Source organism: Watersipora subatra, chromosome 1 (genome assembly GCF_963576615.1).
Source record: "Watersipora subatra chromosome 1, tzWatSuba1.1, whole genome shotgun sequence".
NCBI classification, from domain to species: domain Eukaryota; kingdom Metazoa; phylum Bryozoa; class Gymnolaemata; order Cheilostomatida; family Watersiporidae; genus Watersipora; species Watersipora subatra.
Genome location: NC_088708.1, coordinates 6,129,097 through 6,149,311, shown reverse-complemented (window position 1 = coordinate 6,149,311; position 20,215 = coordinate 6,129,097). Strand labels below are relative to the sequence as shown.

The window sequence follows — 20,215 nt, the reverse complement described above, 5'->3', positions numbered from 1 at the left end:
CTCTATCGCAACACCTGTACATTTGAAATATTGTACAATATTAACAGCATGTCACCAATACTTTCATTAAAACCCTGATAAAATATGAATACATAGAGGAAGCATGCAAACTGTAATTTAGCTGTCATTAATAATCCCTATGATATCTCTCGTCAGGTCCTTGGCCATAACCACCTCGCCTATTTCTATTGTGATAATCATATTCTCCAGGCATACCCTGACGATAGCCAGCATCTCTGGAAGGTGGCGGCGCTCTCCAATGAGCTCTTCCATCATAACTGTCCTGCCACCCTCTCCTATCACCATAATTTTCTCTAAAGTCTCTCTGTCCCATATCTTCATCTCTGATAAGGATTCGCCCTGGACCACTGGCACCCCGAGGGAGTCCATCTCTACTATGGGTTTGGCCTGGACCACTGGCACCCCTTGGGAATCCATCTTTACTATGGGTTTGGTCTGGACCATCGGCACCCCCAGAATATCGATTTCTACTATGGGTTTGGTCTGGACCACTGGCACCCCCAGGGAATCCATCTCTACTATGGGTTTGGTCTGGACCATTGGCACCTCCAGAGTATCGATCACTACAATGGGTTTGGTCTGGATCATTGGCACCTCCAGGGTATCGATCTCTACTATGGGTTTGGTCTGGACCACTGGCAACTCGAGGATCAGACAATAGAGGCCTGTGTGAAGCTGGTGAGAGAAGATTGTTGGAGGAAAGGCTAACAGGAGGAGGTGGTGGAGCTAGCAATGGAACTTTATTTTGTGGAGGTGGGGGCCCAGAATGGTTAGTAGACTCGTTATTCTGGAATTGGCTAGAATGCGACACATTTCGTATACCAGAAAATGAAAACGAAATTTTAGGCCTCTCACTTTCTGCAATGGGAATGTTGGGGTCAAGGTTAGACTCCTTTGGTGTGGCCAATACAGGTGGTGCAACAGGTGTATTTTTGGACTCTATAGATTGAGTAAGAAACTGCTTCGTTATTTCAGTCTGAGATATGTCAGTAGTACTGGATGTCAAAAGTTGTGATGACTGCCCTGAGACAAGCTGATGACTGACTGTCTCTGATTGCATAGGTAAAATCTGTTGTGCAAGCCTTGCTTTATGCAGTTGCTTTTTCTGTAGTTCGACCTGTGCCGTAAGCTCCTTCAAAGCTCTTTGCTGCGCAGTCAAGTCAGAATCCTATAAAAAAGTATTTAATGTACCAATGGACACTTGACAAGCAAGAGAGTACAGCAGTATACAACAATTTTTCAACTATCTACACAATTCAATAATATATAACCTTACCATCAGTAAACTTATGGAAGCATGAGATGAAGAACTCTGATCACGACCTGACTTCTGCGGGGACAGAGGCGCAGCAGGATCATATAGTTCTTCTGGGTGGGATGGAAATGCCCTGGATAATGCAGCAGCAGGGTTGTATGGTTTATCAGGAGCTGGTGGTGAAGTCCTCATTGGATTGTATGGCTCCCGTGGCATTGGTGGAGACTTTGCATTCAGCGTATCCATAGGATCATATGGTTCGCTTGGCTCTGCAGGTAGAGGAGCTGCAATTCTGTATGGGTTAGTAGATGGTGATTTGTGAGGAAGAGGCTCACTTTGAGATGGAGTGATTGCTATGGGTAAGGAGCCAGGATCATATGCTTCGTCTCCATCTTCGGCATCATTTTCTCCAGGAGAATAGGGTGCAGCGCCTGCAAGTTTTCAACACAAACTTATTTTCGTGGCCTCCTTTGTTTGCAATGACAGAAATTATTGTTGCTAAGAAATTCAGCAAGCAAAAAGAGAGATTCAACACAACAATGTTGTTTGCTTTTGTTTGAGTAAAATCCTGTATTCAAATATTTTAAGAACTATTCACACTTGACACTTAACGAGACATTAGGCTAAACAATGTCTCGCCACATCTAACAAGAGAAGTGAGGTCACGCAAAGTTTTGCCTATATATTTGACAGCAATAAATGTTGTGCAACAGGCTCTATAGGAACTCAACAGAGAGAATTTTTCACCCTCTCACGAGCAATAATATAGATACAAAGGGAGGGATACGAGTGGCAGGACCAAAACAATAACAAATGAATACGTTCTGGTATGTCATAAATAATTTATGATGACCATTTTTGGCACCTATAATTATAACTGCGTAACGCATAAGAAATTGTTTCTTCATTGACTGGAGGTGTTTAAAAAGATAAGTGTAACTTTGGTAAAACTGAGATGTATTTATGAAAACCAAACAATCATCTGTAAACAGTTTGGTTAATGAATCTAAAGAGCCTCACTTTCTAAGCAAGGTGAGGCTCTTTAGATTTCAGCTTTAGCGCCACCTTGAATATAATTAATACATTATTATATAATATTATATATACTATATTATTATGTATTATTATAATTATATATATATTATATATATATAATATACTTAAAGTATGTAAGGTTATGACCTTTGGTGGCTTTCCTGTTTAAACACTCGAGGATGTCTTATCTACTTCAAATCAGATTCACGTTTACAGACAAAGAATTTATTTAGTCCGTCATATTATGGAGTCAATCAACAAGCTACACAGTACTGAAATTTTCTGGTGGTAAAACATGAGACAATGCAGTAATGCATGAGACAACAAATCCAAAGCTCACTTGATCGTTTCAAATTATCGAATGGAAATAATTATGAAATGAATAAGTTATAGCGCAAATAAATATCAAAGGCTGATTGATTAGTAGTTCAAACATAAAAAGAAACCTGTTTTGCTGACACCTGTAAGCACATTATACTACAACTGAGCTGTGTTGCCAAAGTTATTCTCGTCAAGAACTTGTTAGCAGTCACTATCGTTTGTAGCAGTCACTATCGTTTGTGCCCTTATATTTCTACACCCAACAACAGTCAACTTAATACACAGAACTGAGGGTACAAACTGAGCATAAAGTGTGAACAAAAAACATGATGTAAGAGCAACTACTATAAATATGCAAATTTATAAGTTTTATAATAATAATCTATCAAACGCTACAAATATATATTCAAAAACAAGTGACATAAACAAACCATAATTACAATATATGCAGCAATGAAAATTAACAATTCAAAACAAATATTAACATTTTTAAAACAAAAATATTAGCACCATTTGCTCAGCCAGTCGAGTTCTGATTGCTGCTACTGTTTAAAACCATTTCATATTCTTCTGGCTGTTCAACACCTTCCACAATGTCTTCTGACCTCAATCCATCTTCTGCACAGCTGAGCTAGTCGATATTAGCGTCCAAACAATTTTTAGCAGAGAAAAACTTCTACGCGATGCTATTTTGAATAGAAACTTCTAGCGCAAATAAAAAGAAACCTCGTGTAATAAAAATAGCCTCAAAATGTTAGCCTCAAAGTATGTAGTAACACATTTTTCATAGCAAATGCGAAAACTTTATCCCACATACATTGAAGTATCAAGACCGCGTTAAAAAATGAACTTCTATTAGCCTAATACAATTACTAATTATTTCTATGGTGGTGCAAGCAACGCTTCTAATGAAAAAACCTAAAGACTTGGAAAATGGACTTTGATACAAACAGAAACAAAGAAAGAATTAATTGTAATTGATGTAATCGAGTCCTTGTTAATACAGTTCTGTGGACACTTTTCAACTGATCACTTGCTATTATGGGTTCGTAAAGATTAAGGGTGTGAAAAAGTATCAGTCAAATAAAAGTGGCATTCAAATAGAAGTGGCGTTCCATTAAAGGGTGGCGCTCTTTTTTTCAACCTTTCTCCCATAGTGGCGCTCAAACAGAGGTGGCATTCAAATACAGATTTTATGGTAACTAGACAATAATAGTAATTTACAACTTGACTGTGGTCAAGCAACTCCATGGTTACTAAATCAAAATACAGTTTATCAATAAAGTAATCAATAAAGTTTTACCATGAACTATTATAATTGTGATAATACTGAAATACATAACATATAACACTGAAATAACACTTGTGATATCACTGAAATCACAACATATATTCATTTATGACGAACTCAGTGTTAGGATTCATAGCAATCATGGAACTTACCAGGCACATCTTCTGCGTTGAGAGTTTTGGGGTCAGCTAGAGAGTAGGCTGACACAATTGGGTCATACATTTCATTCTCTTCCTGACCCTCCTGCGAGTTACCAACTGACAGACTGACGAGAGGCTGCGATGGATCATACTCTTCAACATCTAAAGCGCAAGGATATATTCTACATGATTGCACCACACATGACATGCCCATTTCTGAAGTTGACTGATTCAGCTAAAGCATGAGTGAAGGTCTGTCAAGTTTTATAAAGACTGGATATATCATCAAAACTTTCTGATGATCAGAGATAACCAAATCTGCCTCACCATGCATGTCACACCACGCTTATGACAATGTAGTTATCAGTAGAATTTATAGCTATCATAAACACGGCCTCATGCCATACTTTTCCTTTGAACCTCAAAAATGCTGGCTAAAGCAGTAAAAACACAAACTCACTTTTAATGTCAAATGGTTCAGCATTATTTGGGGTGGTCATTGGAGATGGTGTTTCTGGCTCTGCAGGAAGCAACTCATCAATGCCTGGCGGCTCGTATGGCTCATCCTCGTCTGATTTAGACTTTTTAGATCCATAAAGTGGGTCTTGAGAGCCAGTTCGCTTCAGTTTTGTTCTTACGACTAGGCCGACAAGCATGTTGGGGCGATTATCATCAGCGAGCACTGGCACAAATAACGATAGAGATGACATAACTGACAGTATCGATTAGAGCGAATGTGTGTTTTAGAATTTCCTATATTTTTTAAAGAATGCTGACTTCTAACAAATTTCATCCATTACCAACACAATCACAATAAGAGGTTTAGACTTTGAATACAAAATAATGTAAAAACCTTTCTATGATACTACTCATGATTTCGCTATTAACTTAATTGTTTATAAATTAATCTTCTTTCATTAATGAAATCCTGACATTGAATAAAAATTAATTTCATTTGACTAAATTAAAATTATCCTATGTCATTAATTTACGTGATATTTGATAATTCAGATGATATATTTTTGTATTCGTATGGACAGTGTAAAAGATACTCGACACGAAGGTGTTTTCGGAAGCATAACACTCAGAGGTTTGCATATGCAAAACATATGTATGGAGCTACACGATTGGTGAGTTGTCAAGTACAAACTGATTTCAACTATGAGTGATCGACAGAGTAGTTACTATATTGATTATAGGACGATTCACAGACAAATAAATACATGTCAAAAATACACTGTCGAAATCTGTTGAACATCCCGATCTACTTCGGCAGAGAAAAAAACTAAGGCATCTAACAAAGTTTACTTTAGACATACAATCTTGATTCCATTTAATTCATTTACAACAGTATCTGATTTAATTTGAGAATTGGTTTTGAGTGACAATGACAGGACTTGACGCAAACTACATCCTCTATAGACAAATGTAACTCTATGGACGTGTAACAGGTATTTGAAGGTCACTAGTGTAAATTTTAACTGTCCCTGATACTTTTGAGATAATTCTTCACATGACTAAATCTATGGAGAACCAAAATTGTTTCCAGAATGATTCATACCATGAACTCATATTATTTTTTAATTTGGCTCAGGCAAAACATTAGCCTGTAGCGATTTTTCGCTTGAATCAAATCTAGCAGTGCAAATAGCTGCGCAAACATTCTTACTATGATAAATTGTTGAAGATCCATAATGGATGATTAACATGTTGACAATACTTTAGTAACAGTAATGGAAAATCCAATAAGGATGTCATGGATTTCACACACTTTAGGCAACGTGTCATTTACTAGTCTAAAGGCTGTCGATGATAACCATGTTCACACTATCACATATCCATCCGCACTTGCCTCAAGAAATACTCCATGATATAGTGTTTTCATTTATCTTTTTAAATTTTCGCGAAGAAACCTTTTTGTTTTCGCGTGCTGGAATAAAAAACTAGTCCCGCAGCGACTATCATAAACGGATATGAATAAATCACTCTATCAGCGACTGCGAATTACCATCGCCGAAATGGTTCACATTCGAAAGGCGGTCATCGATGCTCGTCAAAATATCGGGAAAGTTTGACAGCTGCAAACTTTGCTGACGTATCCCCGCTGCTTCGTCGATGCCATCGATTTACGGATCACATAATCGACGATGAATTCTGAAAGGGAAACGCTGACAAACGGCATTATAGCCTGAACCAGCCTTAAGGGTGTAAGAAGAGCAAATATTTATGCTACACATTGGCTATGCATTTCCTCGATGTGTGTAATCAGACCTTTATGCAGCGGTTGGTCAATTATCAAAGCCTACAAAGTTTAAATATTGACAAAGATCTCAAGTTACACATTTTGTGACGATGCATCGTAGCAGCAGATAAATCATACTGTCATGAATATTCTCTATTGTCATGGACCGCAACAACTATTGTAATTACAATTGTGAGACAAGCGATTGGCACCCAAACCATTTACAAATATCCCCACGCAAGGAAATAAAAAATCACCACGATTAAGCCAAACATTACCTTTATGACGATATGGTTTGAGGGCGACTGGCAAGGATTCATGACTAGGTAGGGGTATGATGTACATGTCCTTGATGTCACTAGACCCATTTCCGACGACACCAAACCTTTTCTTTTCTGAGAGATATTTAAAGTAGACTTTATACGACGCCTTCTCCTCCTCATTCACAGCAGAAAACCTTATCAAGATCACTTCCTGAAATATGGCATCAGCAACCATAGAAAACATACAGGCCATGTTCTATGAACTAGACAGTCATGACATGTGTAGGTTTGTAGTATTTACCTAAACATCTAACACAACACAGCCAGTTCAGTAGGACCAGGTCTGGCTAGGAATGTTTCAAGTGAGCAAACAGTAAGGGTCTTTCTATTTTCAGATAGAAGATAGATGGCAATTGGTAAAGTCATGCAATAAGTTTAGTTTTAATCAACTTATACAGCACAATTTAGATTCTAGTTTGGTTTGAAAAACAAGTTGTTAAAGGTTGGCTTGCAACAAAATGTTGGTGGTGTGCTGTGGCCTACAGGTTATCTGTCGTACAGATGGTTGTTGGTGATGTGCTGTGGCCTACAGGTTATCTGTCATAAAGATGGTTGTTGGTGATGTGCTGTGGCCTACAGGTTATCTGTCATACAGATGGTTGTTGGTGGTGTGTTGTGGCCTACAGGTTATCTGTCGTACAGATGGTTGTTGGTGATGTGCTGTGGCCTACAGGTTATCTGTCATAAAGATGGTTGTTGGTGATGTGCTGTGGCCTACAGGTTATCTGTCATACAGATGGTTGTTGGTGATGTGCTGTGGCCTACAGGTTATCTGTCATAAAGATGGTTGTTGGCGGTGTGTTGTGGCCTACAGGTTATCTGTCATACAGATGGTTGTTGGTGGTGTGTTGTGGCCTACAGGTTATCTGTTATACAGATGGTTGTTGGTGGTGTGCTGTGGCCTACAGGTTATCTGCCATACAGATGGTTGCTGGTGATGTGCTGTGGCCTACAGGTTATCTGTCATACAGATGGTTGCTGGTGATGTGCTGTGGCCTACAGGTTATCTGTCATACAGATGGTTGTTGGTTGTAAAGAAAGAAAGTTGATCATAAATGTGCCTTGGTTCTTAAAGGTTGACTTGCAACAAAATTCACATTACAGTGATTTGGTATGAAAAGATTCACCATGTCTTACTCTGTAGTGATGTAGATGCAAAATATGTGATAACGTGATCACAAGCTCTTAAAAGCTCAAAAACGAACAGTTAATCGCCGCCATCATGAAACTGCCGTACATTAGACTAGATTAATAACTAATGTATTACATTGCCAAAGAAACATCAAAAAAATTAATTTTAAACAGGTTTTCTGCTTATTTTAACACTAATTTATTTAAAGCACATCAATTACATACGTACTGTTTCAGTTTATTCAGGTTCTTCAATATGATGGCTTTCAAATGAGCCATTGTTGGAGATGGTGAGACAGAAATTGGTTAGTGTTTATAGGATTTCCCCAGAGCTCTACCGCAGAAATGTTCAATGGCATAGGCTTGAAAATTGTGACATCACAATTTTCATATTCGGTGTTGTGTGCTCTTACCGCTTATTCTATTGCTCACCGCTTATATTTATCAACTACGATAATGACGCTAGTGGCAGGCGAAGGTAGGACAACCCCAGAGAACCAATGAAGATGACAAAGGAATCAGTGCCATTAGCTCTCAATGTACAGATTATTTCTATGATAAATAACCCAGATTCCAAGCACCATACTATGTTTTCCCGATGATATTATGCACTAGCCCTCTCTTTTTATTGTGATGTTGAGGGGCACGACTGAGACTAATTAATTTTAAGCATTGCGTGATCTCGCAGAAGTGCAATTGACATATAGTCCTATAGCCATGCCACTGCAGGTCACAATTTAATCGATGTGATTTCATTACCTTTATCAACGACAGTATATTTATTGAAGCATAATTAATTAACCCAGAACATTTGTTTGTATTGGTTGGGCGTTAGCACGATCCTGGGCATTGTTGATTACCTAGAATCTTAGTTTATTATTAGCGCTCTCTGGGTTTAACAACACCGATTGTCACAGAAAAAGGCAGCCTCAATGGCAGCAAAAGGGATCGACGACCTAAGGCTAAATAATAATTATGACATCACATTGTTGGAACGCAACCAAGTGTTTTTTTATCGCAGGATGTACTTTTGACACCCTGTTTTTCATAGTTCTATTATTCTTTGTGTATTGAATATAGGCTCAATCAATAGCCAAGACTGATGTATTGAAATATATGATAAAAAATTAAGTAATTTATGTGCTTTAAGCACATGAAGAGGTGTTACAAGTAAATCCAATCTATACTCAGTTCATAAAATTGAAGGTGAAATGCCAGTTCACACTAGTAAGTAGTCTGTGAACGTCTGGCTAAGCATGAAGTGGCTCAATAGAGTAAAAACCACATAAATACAATCAGACTTGAGAACTTTTGCCTATGGAGAGTTTGCTTGTGCAAAAAGTCCTTGATGACGCGAATAAGAAAATATAACTAAACCTCGCAATGAGCTTATTTGCAAGTTTTAGTAAGCCTTATTTGTGCCACAAGTAATGCCTTCAAACGATAAAACGCATAGATAAATTGGGATTAGAATAAAAATTGCTGTGAAATATAACATCCTTCCGCTTACTAGGACAGCTAGTACTACCATGAACATAAAGGATCATGCCAATAGTCAATGTAAAATGCAGCAACGACCTTCACGGCCTTAGAGATGATATGAATAGATATACTGTTACGCACAACTGACAATAGGAATATGTTCAACAGGAAGTTTAACCATACGCACCCGAGACAGAGTGTGACGCAGCTGGCCAATATACTCCCACACTTGGTTGGGATGAATCCGGCCAACTATTTGTAGAGAGTCAGGCAGATCCTATAAGTAAAACCGACAATAACTAAACTGCTTCCGATCGATTTCACCACCTGCACCAAAGAGTCAAGATAATCAACAACTGTGGTACAAGAGCTTACCGTCTTGAGGCAGTCCGAGTTACCGTGTACCCCATGAGCGGTGGTGAAAAATTTGCACGAAATCTCTGGAGCATCTATGAAACCTTTCCAAGCTGATGGAGTTGATCCACGTTTCTTGACGACAGGAGTTGGTGAGGACAGATCAGGTAGCGGTGGGGTGCCAGGAGAATGTGTTCTGGCTGCAGGCTCGTCTCCTGGAGAGTTGTTCTCCTGTACCCGAACACGCTTTTTTGTGTCCTGGTGAGAGTGTCGGCGCTTCGCCAGCTTCTCAGCTATAATCTTATCTTCCGCTTCAAAGATCTTTATTTCTTTCTCAAGATCCTCTAACTCATTTTTGATGGACTATAATCAAAGGGTCGGTACAGTACTGACACATTAAACTGATGGACTATAATCAAAGGGTCGGTACAGTACTGACACATTAAACTGATGGAGTAAAATCAAAGGGTCGGTACAGTACTGACACATTAAACTGATGACCTATAATCAAAGGGTCGGTACAGTACTGACACATTAAACTGATGGACTATAATCAAAGGGTCGGTACAGTACTGACACATTAAACTGATGGACTATAATCAAATGGTCGGTACAGTACTGACACATTAAACTGATGGACTATAATCAAAGGGTCGGTACAGTACTGACACATTAAACTGATGGACTAAAATCAAAGGGTCGGTACAGTACTGACACATTAAACTGATGGACTATAATCAAATGGTCGGTACAGTACTGACACATTAAACTGATGGACTAAAATCAAAGGGTCGGTACAGAACTGACACATTAAACTGATGGACTATACTCAAAGGGTTGGTACAGTACTGACACATTAAACATGCGCTGAGAGAGTTATAACTTCATGCTAAACATAGAATGTACTCCAGGCTAAACTAGAAATGAAATTACTAGTTAAAGAAAATACATCACAACTTCATTTAGTCATATGTTCACCACGGAGAACCACTAAATAAAGCCTTACAATCCCATACCTTATCAAGTTCCTCCTTGCTGCTTTCCTTGGAAGAACGTATGGCTGACCTGCTGACTTCGTGTGACACTTTTACTCGATTGCTCGCCTTCTCAAGGTCCGCCTTAGAAGGAGCAGCCTGCTTGCCGATGCAAATCTTACAATTGGAGTCAAATAAATGGGCATCGTGTTGCGGAGTCGTGTCGCCGCTCTCCATGATGGATGATAGAAGATCCACTGAGTGCTCGGATATGCTCTGGTCAGACTGAAGAGAACGGAATACCACATTAAATTAGATGCAGTCTGAACATGAGAGACAGGCACTGAGACGAGCACTGTACCAACCAGTATTGTTAAATTATATTCGTAATGGATACAGTAAAAGGGTGCTCCGAGATCACTGGCTTTACGATAGTGTTCAACAAAACTAGAATATCAGTAAATTGTATCTACATAACTATTTACAAATCTAAAGATATGGATACCTTAACGCTCGGTGAGTCCATTCTCAAATACATGCAGCTGTACAGAAATTTTACAAGAATATATTCTAGAGGACATTAGCGCAGCTGTAAGCATATCCCAGCAATCCTTGTAACACAGTAAGGAACTAGGAATGCAATGCAGCATCAACTGACTACTGATATCTAAATGGGCTAGGTGTACACACAGGTACTACCTGATCATGCGTACTACCTGAACATGCGTACTACCTGATCATGCGTACTACCTGAACATGCATACTACCTGAACATGCGCACTACCTGAACATGCATACTACCTGAACATGCGTACTACCTGAGCATGCGTACTACCTGATCATGCGTACTACCTGAACATGCGTACTACCTGAACATGGAAATACTACCTGAACATGCGTACTACCTGAACATGCATACTACCTGATCATGCGTACTACCTGAGCATGCATACTACCTGATCATGCGTACTACCTGAACATGCGTACTACCTGAACACGCGTACTACCTGAACACGCGTACTACCTGAACACGCGTACTACCTGAACACGCGTACTACCTGAACACGCGTACTACCTGAACACGCGTACTACCTGAACACGCGTACTACCTGAACACGCGTACTACCTGAACACGCGTACTACCTGAACACGCGTACTACCTGATCATGCGTACTACCTGATCATGCGTACTACCTGATCATGCGTACTACCTGATCATGCGTACTACCTGAACATGCGTACTACCTGAACATGCGTACTACCTGAACATGCGTACTACCTGAACATGCGTACTACCTGAACATGCATTCTACCTGAACATGCGTACTACCTGAACATGCGTACTACCTGAACATGCGTACTACCTGAACATGCATACTACCTGAACATGCTATTGACTAATCGAATGCTCTGAGGTGAAGGATACCTAATATTGTTCTCCGCACCCGATAAACCAGAGAACAAGCGCAAGAGAATACACCAAAGCTGCGCCTACGACTTGCGATGTCATGAGAAGACAATTCTAGATAGATACTTACAGTCTTCTCTGAGGTGTGATGGTCACCACTGAACTTAGTCATATCATAATCCTTAAGCGACTCTTCGAGCTTCGTATCAAGGTCCTTGTAGGTGTCCTGTTCAACCTCTATTTCACCCTTGTGGGTTATCTTCCGCAGCAATGGCTTAATCGCAGCCTTCCTTTCCTCATCCGCTTTTATCTTCTCTAATTCCTGGAGTGAAATGTAACCAGAATCTGTGCAAATTGGAGATAAGAAAAGAACTCATTAAGCTAATGAAATCACAAAAGAATAACTGTAAAAGCAGGCAGACAGAACATTTGGTAATCCAAGGAAAAACAGGTCAAAGATTTTTAAAGGCTGAGCTCACTGATTGCATTTCCTTCTCCCTCCACTGGTGGAGTTCCTTAGAAGCGAGCTCATCCGGAGTCATTCGAACAAGCTTTGACGGCTTCAGTTTTTTTCTCAGTATCTTGCGGAAAAGACCCTAAAAACAAAATTATTCCAGCAAGAATTACACAGCAGCTAATTAAGAATGAAGCCAAACGAAGTATCATTCGCAGAAATAGCCACTAATTGTTTTCAAATCACCACTTGCTAGCGGGAACCAATTAACTACGTATCTGTTCCACATAGCTTCTCATGATATTCTCATATTCCTGGTTTCACTTCGAACTCCTCACCTTGTTCTTGGGGTCTTTAATATTGAAAACGAGACTGCGGAATCTGCTCTTATACTTGCTATTTGTCTCCCCATAAAGCTTGTACAACTCGTGTTCAATACTTGCGGCAATTGATTTGATCTCGTCTTCTTTTGTTTTAGAATCTGATGTTTCTTTGAGTCTAAGGAATATTACATTGTATATGAACTGAATAGACAGCTACTAGAGTATCAGCAATTGTCGGAGCAGAAAACTCACTCTAACCAGTCATACAGCCCAACTATAGCAAACAATACCTTTCTTTCAAAGCATCAACCATTGACTTTTTAACATTGGAACGAATAGCAGCTGGATCTGGCCCAGTGGATTTTTTGGGAGCTGTTCCGGCATCTTCCTCCTTGGCAGAACTTGTACGTTTCTGGGACTTATCTTCAGCTGAAAGATTACGGAGCAATGGTGTGCAGAGACACTGTGCGTCATTCTTATTGACACTCGCTAAAATGATCTCCGGATTACAATAATACCTGTCTTCTTTACCTCATGTTGTGAAAACCTAGTTGGAGTACAGAGGCTGCCAGTTGCAATGCTGACAATCTTCATAGATGTGGCTGTTTATTTATAAGTGGCTGTTTTATGAAGCAAAACAAGAAAAGCAACAATTAAGAATCTAGCTGGGAAGTATCGCCACCAATTATATTAGAAAATGAAACTAAGCAAAGATGATTGATTGTCTACTCATGCCAGTGCCTAATCAAGTATGAAAACCAAACTCCAGCAATTGTGATGAGACAAGGAGAGTCTTGCTTACAAGAAGAGAGGAGTTTACTCTTCTTCTTGCCATAGAATGACGAGCTACTCGATACGTGACCCATCTGCTGACCAGGCCTCAGCACCTCGTATGAAGGATGTTTTGTGAGCCAAGAAATCAGATTATCTGGAACTGGAGCGTGGGCACCTGTTACCAGCCTTCCGGTATGTCTCTCCATTACCACCAGGTCTGCGGATACCTTGCCAGACTACAACGCAACAACGCTATATTTAACAGGCCACAAAGTAAATAATACATTTTTCATGATAGACTCACTAAATTGCACCAAGACAAGTTCTTTACAGAGCAAAATAATTTATGGCTAGGGGAGTCAAGTCAATGATTGAGGGGCAGACAACTTTAATGATGATAAACATTGATGATTGCATGGTGAAACCATTTCTAACTACTTAGCATGCTCAAGTGTGAGCAGTAAGGCAGGTCAATGACAGACAGAAAATTTTGTCGTTACAATTATGTGGCTGACTATCAATGTGGCTGACTATCAATGTGACTAACTAAAGAATCGAATGCTCCAAGCAAGGCATTATTACCACATTGTTTCCGGTAGTGTGTCTGAGGCATTTATAGAACTCTATAAGATAACTAATATTCATCACAAAAATAAACCATATTGCTAATAGGATTATGGGTGTGTGGTTCATTATGGGTGCGTGGTTCATTATGGGTGCGTGGTTCATTATGGATGCGTGGTTCATTATGGGTGTGTGGTTCATTATGGATGTGTGGTTCATTATGAATGTGTGGGTCATTATGAATGTGTGGTTCATTATGAATGTGTGGTTCATTATGGACGTGTGGTTCATTATGAATGTGTGGTTCATTATGAATGTGTGGTTCATTATGGATGTGTGGTTCATTATGGGTGTGTGGTTCATTATGGGTGTGTGGTTCATTATGAATGTGTGTATTATAATGTGGAGTTTCCTCAAGGCGGTTTTATTGTATGAATGTTGACAAGGATAATTCAAGACGACTGCTTAGCTAGGCAGCTTGATCAGTACTGATGAGTCATAAAGATAACACCAGCTAGACCACCCATAACATTGCTTCAAGGTCACACATACTTAGTACACATATAACACGCTCCTTTTTGGGAGGACAGTAAAACAAAACTTAAAATGTCAGTGAATACAAAAGCATAAAAATAGAAAATGTTTATAATAGAGTTTGGAGCTGAGTTAACTAAAATGTATGTCAGTGGATGCAGCTTACTAAGCGAGGTTAGTGTTACATGCTCAATTTTTAAAATTAGTTTTCTGGCTGGGGGTACCTCACTGGTGGTTTGGATATGTGCCCTGACCTAGTTGTGTGCGTTTGCGCAGATGGAAGTGACTGATAAATACTACTAGGCTGTTGGGTGGTGTGTGAAGACTGTGAGGTATCTGATGAGGTTAAAGGCTGTGTGGCCTCTGACCTTGTGTCATTGTGGTCTACACCTTGTGCCGGTCTATGTTCCACTGCCATAAAATTACGCATGGTTCTATTCTCTAATTGCAAAGATTGCAGGGTTGTTGGGGCTTCCTTGTATGGCCTCAAGAATTTTATGTTCCTTCTAAAAACTCTACCCTTGCCGATATCTACATAAAAGCTCCTGGGTGTCTCTGCTCTTTGGATGATCACACCATCTACCCAACGCCGATGACCTAGTTGGCACCAAACTCTCATGCCCACACACATCTCAATAGGTCGCCTAGCTGGGCTTGTGTTGAACATATCTTGCGACTGGCACTCTCTGAAAGCTTTCTCAATGAGGTTAATGTTTACTTTTTGAAGTTTGAGCTGTTGAGGCATGAACTGAAGATTGTTTCTTAGATTTCTTGACTGTAATAGAACTGAAGGTGATGGTATCTTACCCCCCCAGTGGTGTAGATCGAAGGGAGGCTAAGACATCAAACAATGTTTGGTTTGACTCATGGGCCTTTTTCAGGCTGCTTTTGATAGTTTGATTCATCCTTTCAGCAAGGCCGTTATAACGAGAATAATACGGACTAGATGTGATGTGCTGTATCTCAAGTTCTTTGAGAAACTGTTCAAATTCAAATGATGTAAAATACGAAGCATTATCAGAAACTAGGATCTCAGGTCTACCAAAGTCAAGGAACTGCCTACGAAGTATCTCGACAATGTTACTTGATTTTGCACTCTTCAGCTCACAGCAGGTAGGCCATTTGGAATATCTGTCTACCGTGACTAGATACTCCTTGCCAGCTAAGTGAAAAACATCTATGCTTACTGATTGCATTGGATACTGCGGTATGCCATATGGTTCGTAAGCACATTGTGCATCTGCCCTCACATTCTCCTGGCATGTTGCACAACTCAACACCACATCCTGTATCTGCCCCTGATAACCTGGCCAGTACACGGAATTTTTGGCTTTCTCTATGCACTTACTAACCCCTAAATGTCCTATGTGAATAATATCTATTACCTGCTTGCGCATAGACACTGGGATGACTATTTGACTGTTTTTAAGTATCAGACCATCGTGTGTCATCAAATCATATCTCGCTGCCCAAAATGGTTTCAGTGGTTCAATGCACTTGCTCCTCTTAGCTGGCCAACCATTTCGTATGTAGCTGCTAAGGATTTGTAGAGTGCTGTCTGATTGCGCTGTGCTAAGGAGCCGGTCTTTGAAGGTTGGGTTTCTAAGGACACCGCTTGTGACTGAATGGATTTGTTCTGTATCTAGTGAGCTTAGAGCTTCTGCATCTTCACATAAAGCTGCCAAAAAGGCACGCGATAGTGTGTCTGCAAGAACTAAAGCTTTACCTGGTTTATGCACAAGTGTGTAATCATATAATTGATTGCGTAGTCTCATTCTCAATAGCCTGGGACTGATATCATTAAGACCCTTATTCATGATTCCTATGAGTGGAAGATGATCCGTTTCCACCATTACATGTTGACCATATATATATTGATGGAATCTTCGTAAGCCAAACTGAACTGCTAGATATTCTTTTTCGATTTGAGCATACTTTTTTGAGTGTCTGTCAGTGTGCAGCTAGCAAACTCAATTGGCTGCCCGTTATGCATTATCACTGCACCCATGCCAAACTGACTGGAGTCCACAGATAATACAATAGGCAGGTCTGGATCAAACATTCGCAATGTTGGAGTGGATGTCACCACAGCCTTCAGTTGTGCCAAGGACTCGTCATGTGTGCCTGACCACGACCAAGTCGCATTTTTTTTGGTTAGTTCTCTCAGCGGGGTGGTTATGTCTGACAAATTAGGGCAAAACTTTGAGAGATAAGTTGCCATTCCAAGCAATCTACGAACATCTTCCACATTTTGTGGTTGAGGCATATCAATGACGGCTTTGATCTTAGCTGGATAAGGCTTGATGACCCCATCCCCAATTATGTGACCTAGATATTTGATGTGCTTTTGTCTGAATGTACACTTTGACTCATTTAACCGGAGGTTTCTTTCTCGGCACCTCTCTAGCACTGATTTAAGGATTGCGTCATGTTCAGCCATTGTGGGTGCATGAATCAAAAGGTCATCGACATAGCACTCAACATCTTTTATATCCTCAAATAGTTCAGAAACTGTGCGACAAAATATCTCTGGGCTTGAAGAAATACCATATGGCAACCTTAAAAACCTGTATCTACCGAAGGGAGTGGCAAATGTGGTGAGTAGGCTACTATCTTCATCTAGCTCCAACTGTAAGAAGCCAGATGTAGCGTCTAACGTGGTGAATACCCGCGATTTAGATAGTTTAGCAAATATTTCTGATGCCGTTAGTAGTGCAAAATGTTCACGCCGTAAACATTTATTCAACTGGGTAGGATCTAGACAAATTCTAAGTGAGCCATTTGGTTTTAATACATTTACAATAGGGTGAACTTAATCTGTGGCCTGTTTCACTTTGGCTATAGTGCCCTGAGATTCCATTTTTTGAAGAGTATCCTTCAACTTATCGCGCAATCTAAAGGGAACCCTTCTGGCACTTTGAATTACTGGTTTAGCATTTTCTTTCAGTTGCAAGGCATGTTTGCATGGGAGGCACCCCAAACCACTGAACACATCTGGGTAAGCTTTAGCAAGGTCATTGCTGACTGTATTTGAGACATTGACCAAACCCAATTCCATTGCACTTGGTAATCCTAACAAGGTATTCTGACCGGCACTTGATGACACCATTACAAAATCTAGTGGTACAAAACGAGTGCTAACATCCACCAACAATGTTACTTTACCTAGTACATCTAGTTCATGGTTGCTAAATGAAACTAATGACTTGCCATACTTTTGTAGCGGTGTATGCACCGATAAAGAGTCAAATATCCCTTTAGGCATGACATTGCATGAAGCTCCAGTGTCAACTTTGAGATGTAGCGGCTTTTCATTACACCTTGTGGTGATGCACCATTCTCTTCGGCTTTTGTCGTTGTTCACAGTAAAAGTTATGTCATTCTGTTCTCCACTGGTCTCTACTAGCTCATATGCAGCTTTGGCAGCAGACTTACGCTGTGGTGCCATACAAGCTATGCTGAAGTGATTCATCTTGTGGCAATTTCGGCACTCTTTGCCGTATGCAGGGCATGCTCCTTTAGGGTGACTCGACTTACAGTATTTACAGTTATTTACCCTGGCGCTGTTCTTATTCTTGTGAGCTAAATGGTTCGGTTGTTGTACTGTATTAATATTAGCATTCTCTTTGTCGATCTTCATATCTGTAAGATAATGTTTGGTGGCTTCCGCCCGAGTACACAGCTGTATAACTTTGTTCAAATCCGGATTGCCATCTAAATTGAATATGTCCTCTCTGACTTCTGGTGAGTTAATGCCACATATAATTCTGTCTATCAGAGCACTATTTTGTTCATCAGCATGTATATTGCAAGTAGACAAGAGTCCGCGTAGTGCAGTTAAAAAATTGTCGAATGATTCACCTAGAAGCTGTGTTCTGTTATGAAACTTGTACCGTTCATAGATAGTTTTCACTTGTGGTGTAAAGTGCCGGGTGAATGCCTCCTTAACCTTTTCAATATCCTTGCGGTCTTCTTCAGGAAGATTGAAAGTTCGGAATATCTCCTGACCCTGTGGTCCAAGTAGGGTTAACAGTATGGCTACCTGGATTTCTCCCCCTTTTGTTGACTTCTCTGTTGCTAGCATATAAAAGTTAAATTGTTCAAGCCATTCGTGCCAGCTTCTGCTAGTCTCACTGGAGTTGCCAGCATTAGATATAAAGCAACCTGAAGCTCGCAAACCACCCTCTGCCATCACTATCCAGAAGCGATAATCCACACTATATACTATAGACGTCCTGACACCATATTATAATGTGGAGTTTCCTCAAGGCGGTTTTATTGTATGAATGTTGACAAGGATAATTCAAGACGACTGCTTAGCTAGGCTGCTTGATCAGTACTGATGAGTCATAAAGATAACACCAGCTAGACCACCCATAACATTGCTTCAAGGTCACACATACTTAGTACACATATAACAGTGTGGTTCATTATGGATGTGTGGTTCATTATGGGTGTGTGGTTCATTATGGGTGTGTGGTTCATTATGGGTGTGTGGTTCATTATGGATGTGTGGTTCATTATGGATGTGTGGTTCATTATGAATGTGTGGTTCATTATGGATGTGTGGTTCATTATGAATGTGTGGTTCATTATGAATGTGTGGTTCATTATGGGTGTGTGGTTCATTATGGATGTATGGTTCATTATGGGTGTGTGGTTCATTATGGGTGTGTGGTTCATTATGGATGTGTGGTTCATTATGGGTGTGTGGCTCATTATGGGTGTGTGGTTCATTATGAATGTGTGGTTCATTATGGGCGTGTGGTTCATTATGGGTGTGTGGTTCATTATGGATGTGTGGTTCATTATGAATGTGTGGTTCATTATGAATGTGTGGTTCATTATGAATGTGTGGTTCATTATGGATGTGTGGTTCATTATGGGCGTGTGGTTCATTATGGGTGTGTGGTTCATTATGGGTGTGTGGTTCATTATGGATGTGTGGTTCATTATGGGTGTGTGGTTCATTATGGGTGTGTGGTTCATTATGGGTGTGTGGTTCATTATGGATGTGTGGTTCATTATGGATGTGTGGTTCGTTATGAATGTGTGGTTCATTATGGATGTGGGAATTTCACCAAAATTTTTAGGCATTTCACCCATTTCAGCACATATGAAACAGACCGTCTTTACGATTTTTCGCTGCATGCAAAAATTTCCTCAAGTTCAAAGCGTAAAAGGCAACTAAAGTTTCTATGAATAATTAGTTCGCCATGGCTGCCAAGTGTTATCATTGCGCTGAACTGAGTTCACACCGCAAAGGCAGCAATTCACACATAAGGAAATGATTGTCAATATGAACGAAGCCAATAAAATGAGCATAGCGATAGATATGAAAGAACAAAATCTATATCTACAAAACTCAGTGTTTGTCATTCGTCTGTCCAGTTATAGCGATGAAGTTTAAGGAACGAAAAATCCGCTACGCACTGGATTTGAACTAAGAACCTCCAGACCTGCAGACCAGCGGGCTAATCTAATATACAGTAGACGCTCCTATAACGTATACCTCCTATAACGTAAACTCCAGATAACGTAAAAAAGTTATCTGAAGTTTTCGCTTCTTGCTACGTAAAAAATTCCATG

At 40.0% G+C, this 20,215-nt stretch overlaps 1 protein-coding gene across 1 annotated transcript in view; it reads right to left on the bottom strand.

Annotated features, from left to right (window-relative positions):
• Nucleotides 1–115: 115 nt before the first annotated feature.
• LOC137393090 (death-inducer obliterator 1-like) overlaps nucleotides 116–20,215 on the bottom strand; it is a 33,227-nt gene continuing 13,127 nt past the window's right edge. The window contains exons 8-20 of the mRNA XM_068079534.1: nucleotides 13,557–13,764; nucleotides 13,045–13,183; nucleotides 12,770–12,929; nucleotides 12,457–12,573; nucleotides 12,108–12,299; nucleotides 10,612–10,854; nucleotides 9,617–9,958; nucleotides 9,429–9,518; nucleotides 6,584–6,779; nucleotides 4,524–4,745; nucleotides 4,076–4,225; nucleotides 1,298–1,707; nucleotides 116–1,189 (exon numbers count right to left, since the gene is read on the bottom strand). Coding sequence (XP_067935635.1) covers nucleotides 128–1,189; nucleotides 1,298–1,707; nucleotides 4,076–4,225; nucleotides 4,524–4,745; nucleotides 6,584–6,779; nucleotides 9,429–9,518; nucleotides 9,617–9,958; nucleotides 10,612–10,854; nucleotides 12,108–12,299; nucleotides 12,457–12,573; nucleotides 12,770–12,929; nucleotides 13,045–13,183; nucleotides 13,557–13,764 — 3,531 coding nt within the window. The 3' untranslated portion in view covers nucleotides 116–127. The remainder of the gene's footprint in view (nucleotides 1,190–1,297; nucleotides 1,708–4,075; nucleotides 4,226–4,523; nucleotides 4,746–6,583; nucleotides 6,780–9,428; nucleotides 9,519–9,616; nucleotides 9,959–10,611; nucleotides 10,855–12,107; nucleotides 12,300–12,456; nucleotides 12,574–12,769; nucleotides 12,930–13,044; nucleotides 13,184–13,556; nucleotides 13,765–20,215) is intronic.